The sequence below is a fragment of the Vombatus ursinus genome, unplaced genomic scaffold (assembly GCF_900497805.2).
Source record: "Vombatus ursinus unplaced genomic scaffold, bare-nosed wombat genome assembly UNPS02014814.1, whole genome shotgun sequence".
Classification (NCBI taxonomy): Eukaryota; Metazoa; Chordata; class Mammalia; order Diprotodontia; family Vombatidae; genus Vombatus; species Vombatus ursinus.
Genome location: NW_020954592.1, coordinates 3720810 through 3739030, shown reverse-complemented (window position 1 = coordinate 3739030; position 18221 = coordinate 3720810). Strand labels below are relative to the sequence as shown.

The following is an 18221-nucleotide window of genomic DNA, read 5'->3' as shown; positions in this document are numbered from 1 at the left end:
TATTCTTTCCTTCCTTTCTTTCTAACAAATAAATACCCTTAATTTTCTGTCAAAGCCTAATAGACTATTTCAGAGATAATACATAAGAATACTCCAAGTCTAAAATTCTTCAATAGCAGGCATTCTTATGATACTGCAAAGTAACTGTGTGTGTGTGGTTTCTCTTCTCAAAGAGGACCCTGAAGTCAGGAAGATGATGACATGATTTGCAAATGAATTGGATTTAAGTGAGGTAGGGCTGTGCAAAGTCAGCAGCCTCACTTTCTTCCAGAGCCATTTGGGTCCAGTGGTCAGATCAGGACAACTGGAGATGGCCCAGGATGCAGTGGGAGACCTTGGCTTTGATTGGACAACAACAGGTCTCTGCCCAAGCACCACTTAATGGTTACTTTTTGGGCCCTCCTGACTTAAGAGTGAAAGTAAATAGTAATTGTTTCTCTTTTGGCCAGCAACTCTGAGGGTCTTCTCCTTCTAGTTTATTTTATTTTTTTGTTAATTAAAGGGGCCATTCTTTGACTCGCTTCTTAAATAGGCCTATTCACTGAATGGACATTGCTTCACTGCAAAGTAATAGTTGAGAGGTGAGAAGATAAATCTCCCTTCCTGTGGAGGTGAGGCGCTATGGCAGTACTATCAGATGTAGCTGAAATGTTGCTTGGTTTTGCTGAACTACTTTTTTTTTCTTTCTTTTTTGTCTTTGTTACTAGGGATGGGGAAGGAGGGATACTTTCAGAAATGAAGATGATATAAAAACAATTTTTAAAAAAATAGTTGTTGAAAAGAGAGTCAATACTAATCATCAGCCTCAAACTTTCCCCTCTATACAAGACTTAAGTAAGCTGCAAATATACATGTTTAAACATGATGCCAATCTATTTAAGTGAAATAGTACTTCTTTTGGATCATTTAATAATAAGAAAAGACATGGACCAGAAATCTATTACAATGTATATTATTATACCCTACTTTGAACATACCCTACTTCATCTCTATTCATAAAATTCCTGTGAATTCAAGCCAGCTATCATTCTTTCTTATTTTATAAATCAAGGGACTAAAGCGCAGAAAGGTTGGAGTGATTTGCACTCTATGAAAGAAAAATTACTGCTAAAAATATGTGACTACAACTTGGATGTCCAGTTTATCAATACCATAATTTGCTTCCATTGCATAAACCTTATCCATTGTATGAATTATTTTTGTCAAGTTTCCTAATTCCTAGCAGTCTGGTGGGACAGATGTAATGAATGACTCACACATATCTAGTATATTGTATTGTAGAAAGAAGTCAGGCATTTGCTCAGACTTTATTGTGGAAGATTTTGGATTTTTTAAGAGATCAAAAGTGATTCATGTTTCCAAAAAAAAAAAAAAAAAGTACTTTGCTCACTGTGGGAAACTAGTGACAATAATAGAGAGATGATACACCTGCAGAGAACACTAAGCTTTTTTTTTTCTAAGAACGATGTCTCCAAGAGATTACCATTTATCAGTGGTTGTATGGCTGCAGGGATGGCTGATGAAGGGAGGTTGCTTAAGTGAACTAGAGAGCAACCTCGTAGAAAGGCTAGCAAGCACAGACAGGTCTCAAACTAATACTAATTATCAAGCCAATGAAAAGATTCCCACAGAGGCACCTGTAAAACAATCAAGAACAGAACTAACAGAGAGAGAAAAAAAGGAGGAACTGTTAGCAAAAGAACAGTAGCTGAAAGCTGTCAAGATTGAATAATCCCATTGATGGATCAGTTCCCGATGCTTGGTGGGCACATTTTCCAGTCAAGAGATTTTTTTTTTTAAGGTTAGTACATGTAATTACCTCCCTATAAACAAATAAGTCCTACCAGTCCTTGGAATTGACATTTGTCAGATAATTAGCTTCAAAAATGCAGTGATACAACCTTTCAACAGGATCCATGTTCTCCAGCCTGTCCCAACATGTCCATGTCAACCAGAACAAAAGGCTGGATAGACTAGCAGTGGCTTTTATCTTAGGACATAGAAGCAAGGAAACTCTTTAATGGAGAAGTTGTGGAAGAGTCTTTATGGGATGGGCAGGTAGCCTCAGGAAGAATGTTGGCAGGATGGGTGACTGATAATGAAGAGCTTTACCACCACCTCATGCTGGAATTTAGGGTGGGTCTAAAGCACCACTTTCTCACTAAATTGATAAGGAAGATTCTTTCCCAGACATTTGATGTCTGACCAGCTGGGGTATATCTCTTGGGATTTGAGTGATATAGAATCACAGAAACTTGGATATGGAAGGGATCTTTAAAGTCATCTAAAAAAAACCCACTTATTTATTTTACACACACACACACACACACACACACACACACACACACACACATCTCCCCAGATACAACATAAGTTTCTTTAGGGCAAGAACTACTGCACTTTTTTGTTGTTGTTTTTGTATCCCCCTAGCACAATACCTAGTGCACAGTAGATGCTTAATAAATGTCTTGTGATTAGCTAATTGATTAATCTATTCCAACCTCCCTCCCAATACAGGAATCCCTTCTAGAGCCCACCTGACAGGTGGTCACACAGCCTCTGCTCTAATGCCTTGAGTGATGAAAGGTTCTTAAGACAGGATGGAAAAGATAATCTAGGAAGAAAGACAGAAAATTATTGTGAGAGGGTGGAGAAAAATCAGTATCAAGAGAGAGGCAAGCACAGAGTGTATTTCAAAAGTAGCGAAGAAACTCTGTATCAATATAGCTATATCACAGTTATGAAACTCTCCCCTTGCTTCCATTCACCCAGAAGTCCCCTTCCATATTCCATGGAACACCAGGGAAGATACAGGTTGCAACATCTAAAAGGACTATGAACACACGTGCTTCCCCAATTCTTTGTGGGATCCTAGATGTAGTGCTCTGATCTAGATGATAATCTATACAAGTCTAGCTCAACAGTAATTCTTCTTTATCAATACTTCCCTGGGGACAAATATTCCAATTATCTAAACCAATAATGAAGTAGAACTTATTTAACAAGTAGAACTTGTTTAACAAGAAGTAGAACTTATTTAACAGCCAAGAACCAAGTCACCATGCCACTTGCCAACCATGTCACCTATACTCATGGTCTTCCTCTTCCTGTCCCAGGGACTCTGTCATTGGGACCCTGACCTCCAATTGGCAAACTTCCACCTCTTCTTGTCCCAAACCAGGCCACCACTCTATTTGCTAGATGTTTCCAAACCATATTGCTGCTCATGTACCTTTGCCCTCTCCCTTTCCAACTCTAGTTCTCTTTTATGTGTGGTCTTCCCCTAACAGAATAGATTCTCCTTGAGGGCAGGGACTGTCTTGCCTGCCTGTATTTGTTTCGACACTTAGCATAGTACTTGGTACACAGGAAGTACTTAATAATTGTATTTTCATTCATTCATTTATTCATTCCTTCTAACTTCCCCTCAGTTCTAGCTTTTCCTGTGTAGATGGCCACCTATCACCGTTATAATCTTATTATTTTGGGATTAAGAGGCACATTTTAGGATTAAGATTATTTTAGAGAACACAATGTCTGCTCATAGCTCCAAGACACTAGCCTATAGAAAAAGCATACTGAAATCATGATTGTTTTTTTTAATTCTCTCTTTCCTTTATAATCACTACTACTAGGAGAGAGTAATCTAGAAATTATGAGACTTCTATCCATAAATGGATAGAGCTGGCCTCAGAGTCAGGGAGACTTGGGTTCAAGTTCCATTTCAGAAAGATACCGGTATGTGACTGGGCTAGTAACTTACTCTCTCTATGCCCCTAGGCAACTCTCTTAAGAGTATAAATTGCAGAGCACTTACAACACTGAATTATACATATTGTTTGTGTGTGTGTGTGTGTGTGTGTGTATACACATATGTGTGTATGTGTGTGTATATAGTATATATTCACACATATGTATGCATGTATGTATAGGCGTACTGTGTCCAGATCTTGTTTTGTCTATAATTATTCACCAGGTCAAGGTACCTTACTTCTTCAGTTTCCTGGCTGTGAAACAGGTTCTAGGATGCCTGAGGCCCCTAATTTGGCCTCCCATTACTTTGCACAGGCTTTAGTGTCACATGTTCTAGAAGGCTCTTCTTTTTTATCTCTGCTTTTCAGAAACAAAAACTCCCTTCAAGGCTTAGCTCAAGTGCTATCTTGTAAACAAGAGATTTCCTGATGTCCCCAGTGGATAGCATGCTTCCCCACAACTCCCTAAATTACTTTCATTTTCTTTGATTTTTTTTGTATTTATTCATTTGTGTACAAGTTGTCCCTCCCACCCCACCCCAGCAGAATATAAGCTTCTTAAGGGAAGATGGTTTTTCCTTTTTTTCTTTGTATCCCCAGTGCCTAGAATAGTGCACAACTGACACTGGATAAACATTTGTTGCACTGATTTGTACTACTGCAAACACATTAACAGTACTAAGCCTGGCATTCACAGCTTAAGGATGCACATCTGTTAAATCTCAAAGGATCCTGCCAACAGGTCTACTACTCTGGACTTTGTCATATAGTAGGAAATCCCTATTTAGCCACATCTAACACAGTTCTCATAGTGAAGGTTAAATAGCTCAATCTAAACTCCAGTGACAGACAGCAACTTGCTAAGAACTTGGACTAGTTCCTAGATTCCGTTCATAGTATCAATAAGCAAACAGTTCAGGGAGAAAGCACATATGTACTCGTACTCCTGCCAATTGTCCCTGTCATTGTTAGCCCTTTAGGATAACAAGACCAAACAGTACAACATAACATAATACAATACAACACACACACACACACACACACACACACACACACTAACTCAGTCCAGTTCAGAAAGCAACACACAAAAATGGGAATTCCTCCCCTTAAAAATCCAGATACTTTAGGTGTCTCGGGTGTAACCCAACAGTAGTGTTGGCAGGGTGTTTCATGGAAACACCAGAGTTGGTCTGCTTCCTCTACCAGAAACCACCTGTCATTTCAGAAGCACCATCCCAACCTTTTCTTTGAATAGATAAACAGATTTCTTTGAGGCTTAGAAAGGAATACATGCATTTATGACATACAACTTTCTACTTGCATTGTGTTCTCGGTAGCATAAAACCTAGTGAAGCACAAATTAGTTTCCTACAGTTCATCTTTCCCTGAACCCATGAACTAACTTTGTGGCCTCTATCCCTTCCACCTTTCACTGTGGCTGTTATGTTCCTTCACCCATAGAAAAGGAACCCAAGTGAATTACTACTGCTTAATTTCCATAATATCTCCCTCCAAAGTCCCTAATAATTTGGTCATCATCATCATCAGCCCCAACATTTACAGTGTTCTAAGTACATTACTAAATTTAATAATTCTACTTTGTATTAAAAATTGTGTTCATTTATAAAATGGGGGTGATAATATCTTTAGTAGCTGTGTCACAGGGCTGTTGTGAGGATCAGATGTAACAATGTTTGAAAAACACTTTGCAAATCTTAAAGTTTTAAATAAGGATCAGAGGTGAAAAGGCAGCATGGTTTAGTAGCCTCAGAATCAGGAAATCTGGGTTTAAAGCCAACCTCAGACATTGAATAGTTGTGTGATCGTGGGAAAACCTCTCTCGGACTCAGTTTGTACAGCCTTACTGTCTATAAAGCAACCCTCCAATCCATCACCTCTGATACCACAACCACCCTCATTCAGGCCTTTATCACCTCTCCCCTTGACTATCAAAATAGCCTCTTAATTGTTCCTTAATACCAGTAATGATAGTTTAGTGGGTTGAACTGAGTGTAGGGGTTTATGGTGATGAAGACCAAATCTTTGGATGGTGGCCTTCCAAGCAAGATATTTTGAGACGTAATAGGTGTTATCCTATTTTCATTCTCTCCCCTCTACTAAGTATCATCTGCAGAGTTGCCAAATTGATATTTCTAAAGGGCAAATCTGTTATCTGCTCGAAAAGTTTCAGTGTCTCTTCACTGCCTTTGAGGTAAAATGCAAATTCCTCTGGTTGACATTCAAGGTTCTTAACAACCTGGATCCAATTTTAAGGGCAATTACATATTACACAGACTAGACACCATGAATGGACATGCTCTTTCTTCTCACCTCTATCTTGTGGACTCCCTGGTTTCCTTCCTGGATAGTGAATCCTTTCTTGATTCCCCAGCTGTTGGTACCCACCTCCAAGTCACTGTATATTTACTTTGTATATATACTGTTTTACTTATCTATGCACATGTTCACTTGTCCTAGTAGAATGTAAGCTTCTTAAGAATAAGGACTATCTTGTATTTGAAGTTCTAATGACTGGAATATATTAAACAATTACTAAATGCTTACTGACTGATTAATTGAAATAAGAATAATAATACCCCTCTAAATACTACTAAAAAGTACCAACCTCAGGAATGTTGTGAGGAAAGCAATTTTTGAACCTTAAAGCACTGTAGCAATTTGAATTGGTACTACTATTATAATTTCCTTTAGGGCAAAGGCTTATGCCTAAATAATCTTTGTATCTTCAAGGACCTACTAGTACATTGAATATAGTATGTTTTCAATAAAGGTTTGTTCAATCAATCAATTAATACAGAACCCTCTTGTATTCTTCAGTGATTCTTTAACTTAGTTGTTTTTTGTTCAGTTTAATTATTCAATTCAATTAACACTTATGGAGCACCTTCTATATGCAAGGAAGACACTCTCATCTTCCTGTCAAGTCTTTCCATTTGAGGCTACAATAGCATTTTTGGCAAAGTGATCTTGGTAGCATTTGAAGGGACCTGATCAAACTGGGCTTTGTCATGCATAATGAAATGTATTCACTGACTCTTAATAGCAGACTCTCTTAAGGCTTCAGCAGCATTTCAACTGTAAGATCTTGGATGCATGGAAAAGAACAAAATTTAGACTAAGTGCGTATTTGAAACAGTGGCCCCTTTGTCTTCCAAATTCAATGAAGACAAAACAATCAGTTTCCTAAGACTGACACTGAACTGACCCAGCTGGTTCAAGATAGTGCCTATTATTAATCAATCCATGAAGAATAGGAAGATAAATGGTCTACTTCAGGAGAACAAACCATAATCTTCTAAGCATCCTTCATTCTTCCAAGGAAGAATAATGCTTCATGAAATAGGTTGTAGACATATAATTCTCCTCACAGTGGGAAAACTAGAGCCATGGACTTCACCATAGCATGTGTGGCAAACTCAGCCAAAGCAACAGCAATATAGTAGACCAAATGAAGCAAGTAATCTGGTCATCTTAGTTCTATTCTAGTGTAGATATTATAGGATAAAACTAGGGTAAGCTCCCTAAAATTTAAGGTTGTAATAACAGCCAAAGAGGTAATGCCGCACAATGGTTAGATTGCCAGGCTTGGATTCATGAAGATGTAGGTTTATACTTCATGCCTGCCATTTACTAGCTTTGTGACTCTGAGTTAAGTCACTAAATTTCTATGAGACTCCCAAGCAATTTCCTAAGATTTTTCTATTGCATCATAGATGGGTTGCAATCTGCCATACTGGAATTCCCCTAATGCCAAAATTACAGATTTGGATATAACAGTGTTTCAACCGGCAAAGTGGTAGCTAGCACCATGGATGTGTAACTCTGTCCCTCTGTATTCCTATTTTAGAGAAATAAAAGATCCCAAATATGAGCTCCACACATGAGTGGCACAGTGGACAGATTACTAGACCTAGAATTAAGAAGACCTGAGTTCAAATAATACCTCAGACACTTATTATCTGTGTGACCTCCCTGGGCAAGTCACTTAAAGCACCGAACTCCCAAGGGTGTCATGAAGATAAAATGATATAGTATTTTTAAAGTGCTTTGCAAAACATAAAGTGCTATATAAATAAATAATATTATACAGGCTTATTAGTCATAAGGACAATCTCAACCTTGTTACCTTTGGTAGCATGAAATATTCAGTACAGTCTCTCAAAGTTGTGTATGGTAAAGTGACTACTTATTCTGTAGGAGGATTGTTTTACTGAAAATGGCTTAAGACCCTGTGGATTTCACTGACCAAGTCCAAAATGCCTTAATCTCTGAAAGTGGCATAATCAGATATCTGGTCAGTTACTTGACTATCTGAAAGTCTGATAAATAAGCAATCAGACAGACTAGTCTTAAGGTCTCTGAATAAACTACAGCACTTTGTTTAAAGATTTCTGGGTATACTATTTCTCGGTCAGAGAAATTGGGATTATTGTAGTCTTCTTCTTCAGATGACTATTAGAAGCAATGTGGCATGGTGCATAGAGTATTGAACTTGGAAAATCTTACTTCTGATACTAGCCATGTGTCCATGAGCAAATCACTGAGTTTCAATTTTCTCATCTGTATAGTATCTACCTCACAGGGTTATTATGAGCTTCTGGTGTTTTATAAAATATGTGCAAACCACCTGGCAAACTCTAAAGGACTATATAACATCCATTTGTTGTCATTATTGCCATAGCCCCCAAAGCACATTCTAACTCTATCTGAGGTGTTGAAGGAAGATGCTTTGTGTATATGAAGGATGCCATCTTTCTCTCAACCTCTAAGACTAAAGAACTCCCTCCTCTCTCCCAAAGAGGGAAATTATTCATAGAATTATACAACTAGACAGAAACTTAACTGTGAAGCCCTCACTTCACAGTTATCAACAGGTCGTTATCAACACCAATTGCATAGCAGCTTGGGTCTAATCAATAATGATAGATGAAAGAGACATTCTGTGGCCTGAAATAAAAAATGCTAGAGATTACCTAGCTCAAGTGGAACCTAAGCTCTTTAGCTTGGAATTCTCGTGACAGTTTGTTAGAGAGATAATCTTTATAGAGAAAGGTGTTTCCCTCAGAGGAAACACGTAAACTCACAGCTAGCATAAGAGCGGCTGTCATCTTCACACATCTTGTGTAGCTGCTGGTATTCCTCTTGCGCTAGCTCAAAACGCTGCTGCTTAATTTGGTATATCTCTTTTTTGGCATTGAGTGCCTCCTGGGCTACAATTAGATATTCCTTCAACATCCGTTCCTGTTCTCTCCTCCATTGTTCTCTTGGATCCTCAATCTGGGTAAGTTCTGAAAGAGAAAAGACAATTAGTTATGGAACAGTAAGACCTTTCTGGATGATAATAAAGATGCAGTTCAGCAGATACTCACATGGAAACAAAATTTTACTATTATACAAAATAATCACTGTGTTTAAAATCTCTACACGGAGAATCTAAAGCCTGGATGATTTTTCTGTTATGCAACCTCAGCTAAGAATGTCATGGTTGGGCAATATTACTGATTTAAATTCTATATGAAAACATGTTAAGTCCATGCAATCTACAAAAAGGCCCATTATGGGGGTGGGAGGTCACATAAATATATCATTTTAAAATAGTCTTCTCTATTTCATTCAGTCATTTTTCTCACACATCTTTATCATTGATATCTCTTCACTGAGTACCCACAGATGGCAATGACCCTTCCCAGAATTTTTGAAAAGACACTTATTGTTATCAATAAGAGTTTATATTTTAATGAAAAACTAACCAACAAATACCCACTATTAACTTTTATAAATGGGACCTTTTCCTTCTTTCACAGTCAGATAAACAGACCTTAAACTTCTTTTGCAGTTAGATTTTGTTTGCTAGTTATTAATATCAGATCATATTCTACCACTCCCACCACTTCAGTGAGAAAAGATTTAAGGAAGGAGCTAAATGTCAGATTTCCATTCTTACTGCCAGAATCCTAGGTCATGCTATATTACTTCAGTAGTCTTCCTGACTCCAGGTTCTTCCTGTCCTAATCCATCCTACACTCCATAGCCAGAGTAAACTTCTGAAAGCATCATTCTAATAAGATTACTCCCCAGTTGAAAAAATTTTAATAGCTCCCTATTGCCTAGGATTTAAATTCAAAACTCTTTAAGCTAGCAATTTTAAGCTGTTCATGATATAGTACTAACTTACCAACCCAGTTTTATTTTTCACTATTGCCAAACAGGAACTTGATTGCTCTTGACAAAATAGATTGCTTTGATATTCCTTTAATGAGCATTGTATTTCTCTAAGTCTGTGCCCTTACTGAAGTAATTTCCTCTTCCTGAAATGTCCTTTCTTCACCGTCTTTACCTCTCAAAATCCTACTCATTCTATTCAAATGCCACTATCTCCATGATGCCTTGCCACTATCTCCAAGATGCCTTCCCTGACACCACAGTAAAAAATAATTGTTCCTATTTTCTTTCTTTTTTGGTGAGGCAATTGGGATTAAATGACTTGCCCAGCATCACACAGCTAGTTAAGTGTCAAGTGTTTGAGGCCATATTTGAACTCAGATCCTCTTGACTCCAAGACTGGAGCTCTATGCACTGTGCCACCTAGCTGCCCCAATTGTTCCTATTTTCAATGAAATGACTAACCACAATTCCAAAGAACCAATGATGAAAAATGCTTCCCAACTCCTGAGAGGAGATGCAATAAAGGTACAGAATGAGATACACTTTTGAACAAAGCCAAAGTGGAAAATTATTTTGCTTAAGTTGCAGGAGAAAGAAACCACTCAATATTAGAATTCATTAGAAAGAATAGGGGAAGCCAATCACAGTTAATATGCAATCAAGATTTTGGAAGGTCTGATTTCAAAGGGTTCATAGAAAGCATCACACAGACAAAAACTCTGCAGAGGAAATTAGCCCAAAGGGATAAAAAATTCTCAAAAAATGAAGCTGTGAAGAAAAAAACAAGAAGAGAAGGGAGAAGTTTTACAAAGAGAACAACTTGGATGCTCAGGAAAAGAATCAGAGTCAAGTTAGGTTTTTAAAGAACAGCAGAGAATAAAGAGAATAAACACAAATGCATGATGTGGTCTTACAAGAAGAGTTCCAGGATTCAGAGGCATTATAGTAAAACAGACCATTTTCATCTCAGCACAGGTGTAATGGTCTGTAAGTATGGAATAAGATATACATTGTCAGACATGGCCAGTGTTCTGGTTTGACTTAACTATTGTTCTTTGTTTTTCTTTTTAAAAGAGGAGAATTCAGTGAGAAATGGTAGTTATGTAAAAAAAATAATAAAACAAAGAAAAGAATAGCATGAAAAGCAGCAAAGTTCAGCATGAGCTGAAACTGGTATAGAGAGCTAAGAATAACAACAACAACAACAAAAAGCTATACTGGAGGAACAAAGGATAAAAGAAGGAATTGGATCATTACTTAGGATGAATAGGAGAGAAGGCAGGACTACTCAAATATTATTTTGCTTCTCTTAGCTACCAAGAAGGATTTTTGAACTTAGAAGAACCAGGGGTGGGGAGGGAGAGAAATGGTTAATGAGTAATTGATATCCAGGAGAAGCAAGGATAGCACACATCTTTCCTTATGAGTTAAATTTACCAGGTTTTAACAATCAGCTTCCCAGGGTACTCAAAGAACTAACATACTTCCAGGTCAGGGGACCAACAAGATAACAAATTAGACATTTTCCTCAGTTTCCACTCTCCAAAACAAACAAAAAAAACCCAAAACCCAAAAAACTCATTGTGCAACAAATGAGGAGCAATTAAAGCTGCAGGACAAAAAAAAGAGAAAGGCTTGACAAGATAAAATTCTTACGAATTAACAGAAAACAACGATTCTTAACAGACTCAGTTAGCACCCCTCTTTCACCATTATCAACATACCAAGGAAAGGAAACAAAGCCCTAAAAAGGGCTTGTGCCTGGGGACCATGTTGAGATCCCCTACATCTTTTTGCTAATATTTTATTTAAAATTTTTGCATCTATATTCATTAGGGAAGTTGGTCTATAATTTTCTTTCTCTGTTTTGGCTCTTCCTGGTTTAGTACCATATTTACATCACAAAAAGAATTTGGTAGGACTCCTTCTTCACCTATTTTCCCAAACAGTCTATTGATCGTATTGGAATTAACTGTTCTTTAAATGTTTGACAGAATTCCCTAGTAAATCCATCTGGCCCTGGAGATTTTTTCCCGGGGAGCTCATTTGTGGCTTATTCAATTCCTTTTACTGAGATGGGGTTATTTAAGTATTTTACTTCTTCTTCAGTTAATCTGGGCAACTTATATTTTTATAAATATTCATCCATTTTACTAAGATTGTCAAATTTATTGGCATACAGTTAGGCAAAATAGTGCCTAATTATTGTTTTAATTTTCTCTTCATTGATGGTGACTACACCCTTTTCATTTTTGATACTGATAATTTGGTTTTCTTCTTTCTTTTTTTCAAATCAAATTAACCAAAGGTTTATCTATTTTATTGTTGTTGTTGTTTTTGGGATCTCCTACATCAACAGAGATTTTACCAGTATACTTCACTCCCTATCAGCCCTCATCTTGATGCAGAATGGTAGTATTAGTTCTACCCAGTCCCATAGGGGAAAGGAAGAAGGAAGAATGTTACCTTCTGCCTTAAATGGTCCCCTACCACCAAGGCTGCAGAGACTTAGTCTGTAACACACTTTCCTATCTCCTCCAACTCTGAAAATGTGGCAGACCCTGATTCAGACCAACCAGAAAAGGGACAGGAACTAAAATCCAGCTGGAGCCAATCCTGTCCTATGAGAGGCTACACAAAGTGGGAAAAACGGTTGGTGAATCTTAAATCCCCCAAAGTAGAAGACTGAGGCAGTTTTGCACCAGAAGGATGGGAGTGTATCCACTAGCAAATGAAAAAGAATAAGAAAAAGAAAGCAAGTAGAAGGAAAATACAAGGAAAATGGGCTGAAACACCAAAGATTTTAAAAGGAAGAAAACTCAATTAAAAACCCAGACCATAAACAGATAAATCAACAGAGAAGATCCCAAAAGGGGATTCTGGAAATAAGATAAGTATAAAGATTACATATTACAATACAAAGGAATATTAAGTATTACAATACAAAGAAAAATAAACCAATGTTTGATAAAACAGAATCCTGTGGAATATCAAGATGGTATGAACCCAAAAAAATTCCAGAATAATTCAGAAGAGAAATAAAATGCATAGGATAAGAAATTAGGAATGAATATATGCATATTTATTGGAAGTGATAGCTTCAACATAGTAATGAAAACTCAATTATCAGAAGAAGACTGAATCCATTGTGGAGTTTCTCCAAAAAAAAAAAAAAGATGAAAAGAAGTTTAACTGATTTGGAATACAAAAAAAAAGAAAAAGAAAAAAGAAACCCAAAAACTGAAGCAAAGGAAAATCTGGCACAATAGAAGCAAAAGACAATAATATTAAAAGAACATATGCTCTATTCCCAAACCAAATCCATTGATCTTAAGGATGGGATGCCCAGGGGTAACTTAAGGATTTTAGGTCTTTCAGAAAAAATAAAAAAAAAAACCAACAACCAAATACAGTAATACAGAAACTAATACAAGAAAACTGTGCGAAACTTTAGAATATAGAAAACACAGCAACAACTGAAAGAATCCGCAGATTGTCTCCATGCCAAAAATAAAATACCCTTTGCTTCAAACTCCAAGACACCATGGTTAAAACATCTAATGACAAACATCATATACTACAAATAACTAGGAAAAAAATTTCCAAATATAAATAAATGAAATTTAAATAATACAATGATTCTACATTCACTAGAAACCACCAAAAAAAAAAAAAGGAATGGAATAATAGTTTCTGAAAAGAAAAGGCGCTAGATCTGCATACCTTGCAAACCTGAGCCTAATCATCAATGCAAAAATATAGATGTGTAACAAGAGGCGTATTTGAGGTATTTTTGAAAAACCAAAACAAAACAGGTGTGAGCAAAATATTCAACAAGCTATCACCCCAAACAGCAGAAACACAAGATAAATAATTATAATTACTAAGAACACATAATGAACAAATGGCCACATGTTTAAAAGTCATTATTTTAAAAGAGAAAAAAACTGATTTAACATTGTGGGGGGCAGAGTAATATTGAGAAATATGCACTATTATAGTGAAAGGAGATATAGCTATGATGAGAATTGGGGATCACATGAATGTTTAATTAAGAGAAGAGAGGGGAATTGGTGCAATGAGAAGCTATCTTTTCTGCTAGAGATTTGGGCCTACATGGACAATGACATTCCACAAGAAAAGGAATATTCAAGTACCTAGTGAATCCACAAGGACTGAGAGATAAAATGACATAGAAAATGGGACAACAAATAATGGGAAGAGTAAGAGATAGAATCAGACAACAATTTATTACATAAGGCAATTTCTGTTGTTCTTCCGTCATATTCAACTGTTCATGACCCCATTTGGGGTTGTCTTGGCAAAGACACTACAGTGGTTTGTCATTTCCTTCTCCAGCTCATTTTACGGATGAAAAACTGAGGGAAACAGAGTTGAGCGACTTGCCCAGAGTCACATAGTTAGTAAGTATCTGAGGCCAGAGTTAAAGTCAAAAACATGAATCTTCCTGACTCCAGGCCTGGTGCTCTAGTCACTGTGCCACCTAGCTGCCCAGCATAATTTCTACCATGGAGCATTGCTTCTATCAGCATTACTTCCCTTTTGAATTAATATTACTGAGAATGAGATGCAAAAGAAAAAAGTTATGAGAAAGAAGATAACAAAGTAACATAATTATTCTTAGAAAAAGGCATAGGGGGAAAAAGCCTATCAAACAAAAGAAGTTGGAGGAAAAAGATAGGAAAGGGATTTTGAACTTACTTAACTAAAGGGGAAGGAGGGGGAAGAGAGGAAGAACCAGACAAATAAAGAAAATGAAATCAATAATATAACTAAAGCCTTTTTATTAGAGAAAGTGTTGATAAATGGGACAGGAAAAAGAACCCGTAGAAATAAGGTTACGTTAAAGTAGCTTAATCAAAACTAATTGTAAGGACAAAGTATTGACTTAAAAGAGGAAGAAAATTAAAACAAATATCTTTTTTAAAATAACTACACCAGGGAAAGAAAAAATAAATCTTAACACTTTCAATGTCAATGAACTAAGCAATCCAATAAAATAAAAGAAGTAGAAGAATGGATGAGAAAGTACACCCTCACACTCTGTTGCTTGCAAGAAACATCTTGCAGAGAAGGACAGAATCAAAATGAGAGGCTGAAACAAAATTGATTGCACCAGGGGAATTTAAAAAAAATCAATACCTGCAAACATGTTACCAAATACAGGAAAAATCAAAATATTAGCAAGGAAACAAGGAAAATACATATTAAAAGGAATCATAGACAATGAGCCAATGTCAATATTAAATATATACACATCAAAAGGGATAGTACCTAAATCCATAAAGGAAAAATTAACTAACTTGCAAAAAGACATAGTAATACAATAATATCAGGGAGAAGAGGGAATAAGCATTTATTTTTGTGGCACCTACTAATTGCCAGGCACTGGGCTAAGCTCTTCTTACAAATACTATGTCATTTGATCCTCACAACAACCCTATGAGATAGGTACTATTATCTTCCCCAATTTACAATGGACAAAACTAAGGCAAACAGAAGTTAAGAAACTTATTCATGGTCACACAATCAGTAAGTCTCTGAGGTCAAATTTGAACTCTGGTCTTCCTGATTCCAAGCCCATCCACTATTTCACCAGCTGCCTCTGTAGGAGACTTTATCTTTCTCTCAGAATTGTATACATCTAACAGAAAGATAAACAAAGAGGAATATGTAGAACTCAACAAACTATTAGAGAGCCACAAGATTTATGGCACTTTCTGAATGGGAATATTAAATAATATACATTTTTCTTCTCACCACATAGCACTGTTGCAAAAATAGACCATGTATTAGGGCAAAGAGAAGTAGAAAATAAAATTTAAAAAGCAGAATTAGTATGCACATTCTTTACAGAACATAACACAAAAATAGTAATCAGTTCCAGAAGCACAAGCAAAAGACACAGACCTAAATGCAGACTTAATAATGAAATCCTAAAACCTCTGAAATGGCCAAAAGAATAAATCATAAGAAACAATTCATAAGTATATGAAACATAATGAGATGACAAGACAACATACCAAAATTTCTGGGATGCAGATAAAGCAGTCCTCAGATGAAAAATTATATCCCTAAAAACATACATTAAGAAAATAGAAAAAGAGAGGATTAATGAACTGAATATGCATTTGAAAAATTTAGAAAGACAACAAATAAACAAACCCAAAATAAGCACAAAAGAAATCTTGAAAATTAGAAGAAAATAGATAAATTAAAAACCAATAAAAATTATAGAACTGATAAATAAAACTAAAAGGTGACTAACAACATTGATAAACCTTTAGCCAACCCGATTAAAAAGGGACATCAAATTAATGAAAAAAAAAATAACTAAGTATAATCACAACAAACCAGAAGAAATAAAAAGCATGATTAGAATCTGCTAGATATAAATAATTATATACAAGGAAGCAGAATTTAAAAGAATTGGTGAATTATCCACAAAAATATAAAATACTCTAAATAATAGAACACTAAAGAGAGATTTTAAACAAATGAATCTCAAAAAAGAAAAATGAACTAGTTGTAAAGGAGGAGCTACCAAAGAAAATATCCCCTGTACAGATGAATTTATAAGAGAATTCTATCAAATTTTTTTCTTTTTTTCTATCAAATTTTTAAAGAACAATGCCTATACTAAACCCATTATTCTCTAAAATTGAGAAAGAAAGCTTGTTTTACACAACAAATGTAGTCCTTGGGAAGGATGAGGCAAAGAAATAAAAACTACAGACCATTATATCATTAAGTGTGCAATGGGCAAACATTAAAAGCTTTCCAAATAACATTAAAAGCTTTCCCAATAAATAAAGGAGTAAAGCAAGGACACCTTCTTTGCTGTTATTTGATATTGTTCTTGAAGAGCTAGCAAAACAATAAGACAACAGAAATGAAAAGCATAAAGATAGGGAAGAGGGAAATAAAACCATTACTGTTAATTGATGTAATAATTACTTACTTAGAAAATCCTAGGAATCATAAAAGAAACTAGCTAAAATTATTAAGAGGTTCACTAAAGTTACTACCTACGAATTTAAATCTGCAATCAACAGCATTCCTATATAGCCATAAAAAAATCCAGGGGACAATAATAGAAAAAGGAGTCCAATTCAAAACAATGACAAATTCCATGAAATTTGTAGGAATTAATCTAACAATGTACATTCAAAGCCTATATAAATACAATTACCAAAAAAAACTCCTTAAAGAAATAAAGAATGACTTAAATAACTGGAGGAATATTATTCACTGCTCATAGCTGAGTTATGCCAATAAAATATCAAAAGAATATTTGACAATATTAGACAAAACTTTAAAAAGTTTTTGTTTAGAGGAACAAATAAAAAATAAAGTAAGAGTAGCACTACTAGATCTCAAACTACATTATAAGCTAGTAAATCCACTTGCTATCAGTTAAAAATAGAAAAGTAGATTAAAGGAAAAGATGAGGTAAGAAAGAAACTAAAATAAGTGAACACAATAACCCAGTGTTCAACATATGCAAAAGACATAAATTATCTAAGCAGGAAAAAACCCTTCTATTTTACAAAAATTGCTGGGAAAATGGGAAAGAAGTTTACAGGAATTAGAGTTAGACTAAAATTTACACTATATGCTATTATAAATTTGAAACTGATATTACTCAAGTGGTAAAGACCATATTATTAAAAACTTAGAAGAAAAACACATCATATACTTTTCACAGTTATGGCTAGAGGACAAATCCTTAACCAAACAAGTGATAGAAGCAATTACAAAAGATAAAAGTAATAACTTTGATTACATGAACTTGAAAAGCTTTTGCATGAACAAAATTAATGCTACTAAGATAAGAAATGAAGCAGTGAAGTGGGGGGAAAATCCTTGTATAAAATACCTCTGATAAAGGTCAGTTATTCAGAAAATATAGACAACTAACATAAATGTGTAAAACCAAAAGCTATTTCCTGATAGATAAGTGATGAAAGAATATTACAAGTTTTCAACAGAAGACCAACAAATTATTAACAATCATAAGAAACAGTTCTCCAAATCACTAAAATAAGAAAAACACAAATCAAAATAATCCTGAGGTTTCACTTCATACTCCAAAATTGGCAAAGATGACAAAAGATCCTAATAGCCAAGGTTGGAGAGGTTGTGGAAAGACAAGTCCGTTAATTCACTGTTATTGAAGCTGTGAATTTTTACAAGCATTCTGGAAAACAATTTATTGAATAAAGTGAATATAAATATATATATAAATACACACACACACAC

The 18221-nt window shown here is 35.5% G+C and overlaps 1 protein-coding gene across 3 annotated transcripts in view; it reads right to left on the bottom strand.

Annotated features, from left to right (window-relative positions):
• WWC3 (WWC family member 3) overlaps positions 1–18221 on the bottom strand; it is a 198720-nt gene that overhangs the window by 92268 nt on the left and 88231 nt on the right. For 2 of the 3 annotated variants that reach the window (XM_027835331.1, XM_027835332.1), the window contains one exon: positions 8858–9061. In XM_027835331.1, coding sequence (XP_027691132.1) covers positions 8858–9061 — 204 coding nt within the window. Of the gene's footprint in view, positions 1–8857; positions 9062–15982; positions 16034–18221 lie in introns of all 3 variants that reach the window. The other variant, XM_027835333.1, reaches the window with a different exon arrangement.